Source organism: Takifugu flavidus, chromosome 2 (genome assembly GCF_003711565.1).
Source record: "Takifugu flavidus isolate HTHZ2018 chromosome 2, ASM371156v2, whole genome shotgun sequence".
NCBI classification, from domain to species: domain Eukaryota; kingdom Metazoa; phylum Chordata; class Actinopteri; order Tetraodontiformes; family Tetraodontidae; genus Takifugu; species Takifugu flavidus.
Genome location: NC_079521.1, coordinates 4,828,282 through 4,838,518, shown reverse-complemented (window position 1 = coordinate 4,838,518; position 10,237 = coordinate 4,828,282). Strand labels below are relative to the sequence as shown.

General features: G+C 38.8%; 1 protein-coding gene across 2 annotated transcripts; it reads left to right on the top strand.

The window, feature by feature from the left end:
• Positions 1 to 228: 228 nt before the first annotated feature.
• LOC130518040 (potassium channel subfamily K member 2-like) lies at positions 229 to 8,949 on the top strand. 2 transcript variants are annotated; one of them, XM_057020367.1, is made up of 9 exons: positions 232 to 484; positions 1,556 to 1,662; positions 1,817 to 1,929; positions 2,286 to 2,376; positions 4,332 to 4,449; positions 4,713 to 4,873; positions 6,161 to 6,347; positions 6,429 to 6,568; positions 7,348 to 8,949. In XM_057020367.1, coding segments are annotated over exons 1-9 (1,242 nt in total). In that variant the 5' UTR covers positions 232 to 483; the 3' UTR covers positions 7,672 to 8,949. The 2 variants fall into 2 exon arrangements, with proteins under 2 accessions (XP_056876338.1, XP_056876347.1); XM_057020358.1 differs by having other exon boundaries at positions 229 to 484; positions 6,161 to 6,568.
• The last annotated feature ends 1,288 nt before the right edge of the window (positions 8,950 to 10,237 follow it).

Below are 10,237 nucleotides of genomic sequence, written 5' to 3'. Positions count from 1 at the left end.
ATGTTATTAATAATTCTGACTACTTTGTGATGATATTCCTCATAAAGGATATATCCGTATTTTTTATTATTTTTTTATATTGATTCTGAATTAATCTTTTTCCTGATCTGCTCTGTGTAAACACTTCTGATTTATGTCGGGAATCCAAGCCTGCAGACCATCTCCCACTGTCCCACATCTCCACCCCTCCCTGCTCTCTCCACCCCTCTACTCCTCCTTTCCCTCAGTGTTGTCCAGCAACTTCAGTGGTGTGATCAAAATTGAGAGTGCAGCCAGAGCAGAGTGGATGGAAGTCAGAGAGCGAGGAAGAGAAAAAACATTTCTGTGACATCTGCACAGTAAAGCAAGTAAATCAGTGGTGAAAGAGGGTGAGAGAAGAAAATAAAAGAAGGGGGGAAAGGAGGAGAGATTTCTCTATAGGCACTCAGAGCATGAGATGAAGAGAGGAGGAGAGAGGAGAGCATTGGAGAGGAAACAACGAGGAGTAAGTACAGATAGCAAGAATTCAGATTAATCCTAATCCCATGCAACTTTCAGGACACTGTCCACTTGTCCAAACCAGAAAACCAGGTGGAAGGATTAGTGCAGTGTGTAGCTGCTACACTCTGCATATATGTTCATTTTCATACTTTAAGTGTAATGCTCACTTACTTTTGATTAAAATCATGTGTTACCTAAAAACAAAAACAAACTATCATTTAGAAGGATGATTAGCATTTTGTAACATTAAAATCTATACTGCTGATTGGAGATGGGCAGTAAATTGAGTGTTTTTCATTACCATCCAAAAAATGTGAACAGTAAATATACATAACTTTTAAATTTAAAATTTTCCTCTAACTAAAAGAAACCAATTTCCTCATGTAATCTAGTGATACACTTTTTACTCAAATGAGCATTGAGGGATTTCACCCAAATCTTCTATCCAAGCCTTTCCAGCACACTCATACACATGGACTCACACATTTGTAACAAGTCTTGTGCAATGGTGAAAGTGAGGTCACCCAATGTTTCATTCTATCATTATTGACTTCCTCTTTCCAAATGTTCTGCTGACCAAAGATTTTCAGATTTTTTCTTTATCACTGTTGACTGGCACGTTTGAGGACTGAGTTAATATTTTAAATTCTCTGTCACGATGTTCAGAAGCTAATAATATTTTTTTTTTAATTCTTCTAATCTGTATGTAAAAGCAATATTCAACAGTTGGTTTTGCTGACCTTTATGTGCACAATATGGGGAAAAAATTCTAAAGCTTTGACTTTTCTCATTGTCTCATATTGCTGCGTATCTCCACAAAAACACCATTAATATTCATGCAGTAACAAATGTTAGGCGTTCAATTGTTGTGGCATGCATGTAGAAAAACTTTAGAGGACTAATTGATTGTTTCCTATTTGGTGTAATGACCAGTGTCTGGATTTTAAGGCAATTCAAAGGGCATTGTGATTTATTAATGAGGACTTCTAAAACTAAAAGCTACATGTGTTCTACCTCAGAGTAGACACAGGGAAGAGAAAAAAAATTAGCGTTACATTCTTGTATTTCCTGACAGTGGCAGCTCCTGACTTATTGGACCCTAAATCCGCCACTCACAACACCAAGCCCTGCCTCTCGTTCTCCACAAAGCCAATAACGCTGAACCCCCGGGAAGAGAATGAGGTGAGAGACAAAAATGAAAAGGATTTGTTTTTGCATGCAATCTTGGCAGAGGGCAGGTAATATCAGCCTATGTGTCTTTCTTTTTGGCATCATTAGAGATCATTTAACATTTATTTCCTCTTTAGTTTTGGGTTAATGAGTTGAAGTATCATAGGTGGTTGCCACGGTGATGAAAAGGAAGACGGTCACAGCAATCTTTCTTTTGGTGGTTTTGTACCTGGTGATGGGAGCTGCTGTTTTCAGATCATTGGAGCAGCCTCATGAGAGGTAGGAAAAATGCTAACCCCCCATTTTGTGCAAATTGGATACTGTGACAATGAGGTATTGGTCCATACCTACAGAAAACACATTTAACAGTTTTAAAGTCAACCAGTAGAGTCTTTACATTTTATTTGGTTAAAATACTGTTGGTCAGAATATTAAACGATCCTTTGTGCTTATAATGGCAATGTCAGAGGTAAAGGCATCACTATGTGGAGTGGCACAGGATACAATTAATAAACACTTTAAACTCATTAATTCACAATAATGTTTCCCAACCTCAAGGTTTGGAGCTGTAGAAGACCACAACCATGAAAACCTGTGTCAACCTGTCACATCTGACTCGACTTTCTCTGCCACAGTGCCCAGCGTGTAGCCATCCTGTCCCAGAAGATGGAGTTCCTGTCCCAACATGCCTGTGTCAACCAGAGCCAGCTGGAGGAACTGGTGAAGGTAAGACCAAGGTCCCGTGAAGAAAGAGGTCACCTTCAGTCTGGCTTTCAACAGAGTTGCAGTGTTTTCAGTACCAAGGACAGTTCCCTCGGTTTGACTGGATTATTCTGATCTAAACTAATCTATTAGCATCACTTAAAAAGACCAGTGTTTTTTCTAACCCACAATAATCTCAAAATGAAAATATTTAATCCATTAAATAGACAAACACAGAAACAGAGAGCTGCAGAAGAAACGTAGCCCACACCCTGCTGCCATTTAATGATTATTACCAGCATTTTCCCTATCATTATGGGGAACACGAGGACCCAATCTCCACCTGAAAAAAAGTTATTTTCATTTCATTTATATCACCAAATCACAGCAAAAGTTATTTCAGGTCACTTTTCCTATAGAACACATCTGAACCGTGTTCTTTTTTTAATAATAATTTTACAGATCTAATTTTAGCAAGGATATTTCATTTCATCATGCATCTAAACTTCTCCGCTTTCTGTTTGATGGTGAAGCTCAGCACCAAACACACCATAGTAACTGCCATAGGAATTTTGGTGTGTGTGACTGATCAACACAGATATAGGTGCTACAGACATAATTCCCTTCTGACATTCCTTCACCTGAAATGGGATCCCCCCCCCCCCCCCCCCGAGATTCAGATAGGGATTTTTCTTCATTAGCTTACAGTTAATGAATAATAACAGAAGCAATGACAACTCTTCCAAGAAAGGAAGAAAGGAACTTTTACTGAACTGTTTAATAGAATGGCAAATCATCTACTGTAAGAAATAAGAATAGACTATAGCTGATGTTCTCAGTGCATCATAGTCTCTTCTGAGTGAGGCAATGTTACATCACATTATTGTTCATGGTTGTCGATTAAATGTCTTGGCTGTAGCCAACATCAGCTAACATTCTTCCTTTTACAACTAGGGTTGCCGTCCTTAGAAATCATCCTGAATACGGACCCTTTATTGTTCTGTAACATTGAAATTAAATGTTGGGCAATTTTTATTACAATGAAACAGGGCAGTTCTTACTTACGCTGCTGGCTCTACCTGAAATGAAATTGAGCAATGTGACACTGTTATGTTGCTGTGTCACTGTAGCTACCGGTACATGAATGTGGAGCTCTTGACTAATATAATACACTGTAAGCATTGCTAAGATACACCTGCAATGCTACCCAGACAGGTGCAGTGGCAAAAAAGAAAAAGCAACTATAGAAGCGTAGAAAAGAACGCAAAAATAAACAAGAATGGCAGGAAAGCATTAGAAATAATGTATATAAAGCAAATGTACCAAGGAAATGTTTCCATTATTCAGGGAGAAGTTAGGTCAAACTTGGCTCAGAAGACAACCATAGCATTTAAGGTTCACTGTAAGAGCAAGTGATGTAGCAAATAAAAATAAATGAAACTTTTATTTAGAGATATGGTAAAATAATAATCATGCATGTTTTTTGGGTGGTTTAGCCCAGTGTTGGGGACTGGGCTGAGAAGCAGACAGTGAAGACAAAACATGGAAGGTGTTCCAGTAGTAGGGGAAGGTGCCAGAACACCTTCAGAGCACTGTTGAGGTGCCCTTGAGTGAACAAACAAATGCTCACATTGAGCCCTGTGATGAAATGGCAACTCATCCGGAAGTAAACCCTGCCTTCACCTATACGCCCACCCTCGCCGTGACCCTGAAAGGGTTAAAGGGGTTAGGAAGACAATATCTTTTTAAAATGATGGTATATTTATACCGACTAACAAAAATTGTCTTGGTATGATCATAAAAAGATAAAGAACCAAACAAACAAAAGAGAGACTGACAGACAGATGCACAGCAAACCCAGGGGAAACCCTGAATGTGATGCTCGTGGTTAGCACAAACTGTAATACAACAGATGAGTTTAACGAGGATTTCCCCCAACAATAACAAAAGACTAAATATGTCTCTCTTTCACCCTCCAGCAAGTCATGTCTGCCATCCGCTCTGGTGTAAACCCTGCAGGAACACTGATCAACCACAGCAGCCTGTGGGATCTAAGCTCTGCTTTCTTCTTTGCTGGGACTGTAATCACTACAATTGGTGAGACACACAAACCCCCAAACAGACACACACGAGGAAGCACAGCTCAAAAACACACTCACTCACAAAGTTGGGAGAGTTTTGTGATATAACAACATTTTAGTAGGTCTGTTTCAAATGTAAGAGTGTGTTTTAGGTTTAAAATTTGGTTTTGGGTAAAGGTGGAGGTTAGGTAGAGTGTGGGATTGGGAATATATTATGCTCGAGTGTGGCTTGATAATGGTATCTTGTTTAAAGTCTCAGGTTTATTGCATTTCTTTCAGGGTTTGGAAACATTTCTCCACATACTGAAGGAGGAAGGATCTTCTGCATTGTTTACGCGCTGCTGGGCATACCTCTGTTTGGCTTCCTGCTAGCAGGCGTGGGCGATCAGCTGGGCACTATCTTTGGTAAAGGCATTGGCAGGGTGGAGAAAATGTTTGTGGTGAGTCTGCATGTTTGATGATTCTGATCATCACAGACCAGATTATGCTTGAGCACATCCTTGTATAATTATTTGATATGTAACCAATACCAGAAGTATTAGTATGAATGGAAATTACAACTACTGATACAAATATCTGATCGAATAAAGAAAATTAACGGTTGTGCTTTTTTTTAGAAGCTTAAACAATGACATGGATTCAGATAATAACTAATTTTGGCATTAATTACCCTTCTAGAAATTAAATTCTGATAATGAAATAAAATGAAATAAAATTGTGGCCATGGTGAAATGGGTTAATAGCACTGAACAGGCACGTGTGTGTGTGTGTGTGTGTGTGTGTGTGTGTGTGTGTGTGTGTGTGTGTGTGTGTGTGTGTGTGTGTGTGTGTGTAAGGAAAAGGCCTCAGTTTGCACAGCTGAAGTTTCTGCTGTAAATCATTAATTGTTGAAACAATGAATCAAACAGAGATTTCAGTTTAAAACTTGAAAATCAGGTCTTCCCTCCCGCTGCACTGGGGCACCCAAAGGATTCAGAAATGAACATTATGATTAGGCCATGTTCGGTGAAGCCCTATTCCTCCATGTCCACATTGCATCTCTTTTTTTTAACTGCACCCACAGGACCTGTTTATACAATAACATTACTGATGGCAACATCTGGCTGGATCACCAGTCCACTTTGCTGGTCAAGTCTTTATTCCATTGTAATAACAAAAGTTACAAATGAGCATTGAGGGATTCTTGAATTCTATTAACAGCTGCTGGTCAATAATAACAAAAGGGGCTGCAATTAATTAGATTTGTGCTTCATTTGATAGAACAGATGAGTGGCTGTATTTTTACATCCAGTAAATTCAGAAATCATTTAAAATTGTTTAAATGGCCATGGCAATGGCATATCATTTATATATCCTAATCTGTTTTCCTTCAAAACTTAAAAAGTGTTGAATGTGTGAGCCTACACTATACGGTTAACTAGGTTAACTATTTTAGAAATGGTGGCCTCCAGTCTGATATTTCTGATATTTGTGCATTTTCAAAGATAATCTTTTCAATTTTTGAAGAAACTCCAATCCAATAAATTAACTCAAGTGAATTTACTGAGCTTGATCTCTTAATGCCCACAGTTCTCAACAGATTGTGTATTCTTAATAATACTGCATGATGTTAGTAACTAAGTTTCTCTTTCAAGCCCCTGACTCACCAAATTAACCAAACGATGAGCTCCTGGTCACGGTTGAACCTCACCAAAGTGTTCCTTTGTCCGTGCCTCTGTGTCCTGCAGAACTGGGACATCAGTCAGACAAAGATCCGTGTCATCTCCACCCTGCTGTTCGTGCTGTTCGGCTGCCTGCTCTTCGTTGCACTGCCAGCAGCCATCTTTAAAAACATCGAGGGGTGGTCTGCGCTGGAGTCCCTTTACTTTGTGGTCATCACCCTTACCACTATAGGATTTGGAGATTTTGTAGCAGGTACCAATACAAACTGTAAAGACAGGGAAAAAAAGGCCAACACCAGCAGGATTTTTGAGAATTTGCTGTCTCTGTGTTTAGGTGGTTCGGAAATAGAGTACTTAGAATACTATAAACCAGTTGTATGGTTCTGGATTCTGGTGGGATTAGCTTACTTTGCTGCCATCCTCAGCATGATAGGATACTGGCTGAGGGTCATCTCCAAGAGGACAAAGGAAGAGGTAGTATTTCCTACTTTATTGGCTCTCTTTTACATATTTTAGCTTGTTTTCATATTTATTATCAGCACACAGGGTTAAAAACTAATTACAGAAGCTGAAGGATTACGCTGAGGACGCCTCAGTCTAGACCTCTGTTAGCTTCACGTCAACAACAAGGCAGTTTTATGTACAATTCGGCTGTCTCACAGTCATATCATCCAACCATGTGTCCTATTATTATGCTCAAAGGAACACCAAGAAATGGATACAGGGGCTGTTGAGGTTACTTGAAAGTCCTGGAGAAAATGGAGGCTTCCATCCTGAGCAATAAGGCTGAAGCTTTGTATGAATTGAGCATTTGTACAGTCAATGCAAAACTACTGAAACTAAGAGGCTCTTACACAATCAGATGAATGACAACACTTGTGTGTGTTTTTTTGTCTACACATGTGGGATTTGGATGATTTTATCACGTTCTGAGGTTGAAACATCTTAATGGGGTCTAACAATTTTATTATTAACCATCATGTTGAAGAATAAGGCATGAAACTAAACATGAGGATTGAAATAATGGTTTGCTTAATTTAGAAAAAAATGTTGAATATTTTCAGTTATATTAAATATGATGGGACACAGAAGACAAAACATAAAAGCATCAATAAAACGTTAAAATTGCATACATTGTACAGATATTCCAAATTGAATTTTTGTTATTCTCTTTGGCCCATGGGTTTTAGGTGGAGGTCATATGTTGCTCTATCACTTCCTGCCAGACTTCATGTCTGCTGTTGTTCTTGCAGGTGGGGGAGATCCGAGCACACGCTGCAGAGTGGACAGCAAATGTCTCAGCAGAGTTCAAAGAGACTCGGCGACGCATGAGTGTTGAGCTCTACGATAAATTCCAACGCGCCGCATCAATTAAACGCAAACTGTCATCGGAGCTGGGATTCAGCCCCACCCCTGAGCTCACCCTGCCCAGGAGGACTCTTTCTGTCAACTTCAGCAATGAACAGGAGGAGAAGGATGGCGGGCAGCAGGGCCTGACCATACCTCTGGTTCGCAATGGTGATTTGGCTATGAACGATTTTGAGACATTTGTCTCAATAAACAAACACCTCAAGTAGAAAGAAGGTCAAAATCCTTTTTAAAAGCCTTTCTGTGCATTATCTTTTACTTTTTTTAGTTGAGATCAAGTAAAAATTCCTTGTTCCTTCACTGAAATGGAGGCCTTACTTCAAAGAAAGACAGAAACAGACAGGAAAGAAACTACATTTCCTACATTTCTGTAGCAAAGCTCCAACAGAGATCAAATACAAAACTTTATTTATTTTACCACATTTTGGATGTAAAGCTTTCCAGCTTAAATCAATGCAGAGGTTGAAAGGAAATGATAGTCTGGTCAGGATGTTTAGTTGCAGTTGGACATTAACTGGAGGTTCACGTTTCTCTTCCTAACTTCAAAACATTTTTGGTTCCTTTATATCATTTAAATGTTTGAGCAGCTGGAGGGTGGAGATGGAATCATGGAAACCTTTCAAACATGAAGCATCTGCTCAGTTCAGAGAGAGGCGGCAGATTTGGGTGGGTCTTTAGAAAATTATTATTAGTAGTAGTAGTTATTATTATTATTATTAGTAGTAGTAGTAGTAGTAGTAGCAGTAGTAGTAGTCCCTGCGAAGTCCCTCTCATACCCGCCGCTCCAGTTTCCCTCCCGCATTTAATGGGATAATTCAACTCAACCACATTTTCTAAATGCAGTTAATTCATTTTGAGATTTTCTGTGTGTCACCATCAAATATGTAACATTAGTTTATTCAGTTGAATTTTTGTGACTGAGAATTTGGAGAGAAAACGTGTTTACATTATTGAGTTGTCCTGGGTTGAAAAGATTCACACATGGATTTGTGCATTTATGTCTGGCTTTGCACTTTAACTTACAGCCATTGATCATAACGAGACAGTACATCCTCAGAAGCTGATGGATCCATCTAGTCAGAAGGCTTTAATTCTGTTTCATGTCATTATGATAACTGTTTCTTTACAACCCAACAAAGACAATTTAACCCTTAAATTGTTTCCTGCAAACGATTGGTAGGTTGATCAAAATTCAGTGGATCTAAGTCCTTGAGAGATAAGCTCCCAAAGGTGGGACATAGAGGTTTAACTTTTCTGTAGTTAAGTCACTAACATGTCAGTAGTAGCATTTTCATTAACATGTGCATTGCAGGTTGCCTTCATCTCTTTACTTTTCAAATGACTAATTGTTGTTACTGTCATTTTATGACAATGTTTTGTTGACAATGCTTTCTATGAAGACGACCAAGAAAACTGTATTTTTCTACATGGTAATATTGTAACTGTAGTGCATTTCTATACAAATGTATGCAGAAAACATATTGCAATGATAATGTCTTTAAGTTTTATCTAAAAAATGTATTAAAGATTTTAATGTACAATATATAACTTAAAAACACATATGAGATTTAATTTGCTTGTCTGTTTGTTTTGACATGTCTGACATCATTTGTAGACCACAAGTCACATGATCAGTGGAAAGGCGCTGTTTACTTTACAAACATTTCAGCATGTACATTTGAGATTAATGAAGGATTGAACTTGGTTGATCATTAAAGCAGCTTGAAAATTACTCATTCTCTTCTGTGTGTTTTAAAGTTCACAGTTGTTTGTTTGACTGAACTTTTATGATACCAGGCAGGTCAAACCGGTTCTCATTTACAGTGCTGACGTGGCTCAGAAGCAGGCAAACACAAAACATTGAGCGATCTAAGGACATTTTAAGGGAACAGTTGTGCATTTATTTTATTTGTTCTAAAGCAGAACGCATGCTGTATACTGTTGAGCCTGGTCTGCAGTGGTGTGTACCTATGTAAATAATGGCACCAATAGCATTGCAAATGCAGCAATGAACAATGTATCAACATAAATCTTTACGAAAGTTGGGCCCAATATGCTGTGGGATGCTGTCAGTGTAGAGGTTGTCTGAATTCGCTCTTGTGTGACATCAAATAGACAGCAGGTAATTTTAAACGACATTTACACGACAGTAACAATGGTAAAGATAAACATACATTCTGTTTAAGTTGTACTAATACACAGGTGTGTGTGTATATATTAGGTAGTTGGTTAGTTGAGCATGCAACTGTATTGCAACTTACCTAACATCAAATTAACTATGTGGCCGAGCTAATTAAAGTATAACTTCAATACCTAAGGTGGAAAAAGTTCTCATTTCAGTTTCACTGTGTGGTCTTGGTGGAGAAGCTGGAAAAAAACTGTTCGCTCCTTTGAACCAAATCTTCTCCACTTCAGGAACCTCTTTCCTTCCTTTTTTCCCCATCCACAGTGGTGGCTGGTTGTTAGTGTGGGTGTCCCTCAAACACTCTTGATTTTGGCAATATACTCACGTTTTAGGGGTTGCAAGACACCGTTTGGCATCACCCAGGAGTTGCTAAAATTCTGTCCTCCCCACTTCCAGTCTTCTTCTGCTGCCCACTTTGTTTTAATCTGTCCATCACATTGACATGGGCTTCACTGATGGTTCCTTCTGCATCCTAACTCTGATCCCTCTTGGCCCCATTGCTGCACATCATACTGTGATTCTTGATGTTCTGTTGAAATTTTCTGTAGTAGTTTCTGTGCATGTGTCATTTCACTGCTTTTTACCCAATA

Excerpts from the sequence above, each read along its gene's own strand:
- LOC130518040 (XM_057020358.1), top strand. Across the intron at positions 1,663-1,816 it reads ACCCCCGGGAAGAGAATGAG|GTGGTTGCCACGGTGATGAA; the intron begins GTGAGAGACAAA and ends GAAGTATCATAG. Across the intron at positions 4,874-6,160 it reads GGGTGGAGAAAATGTTTGTG|AACTGGGACATCAGTCAGAC; the intron begins GTGAGTCTGCAT and ends TGTGTCCTGCAG.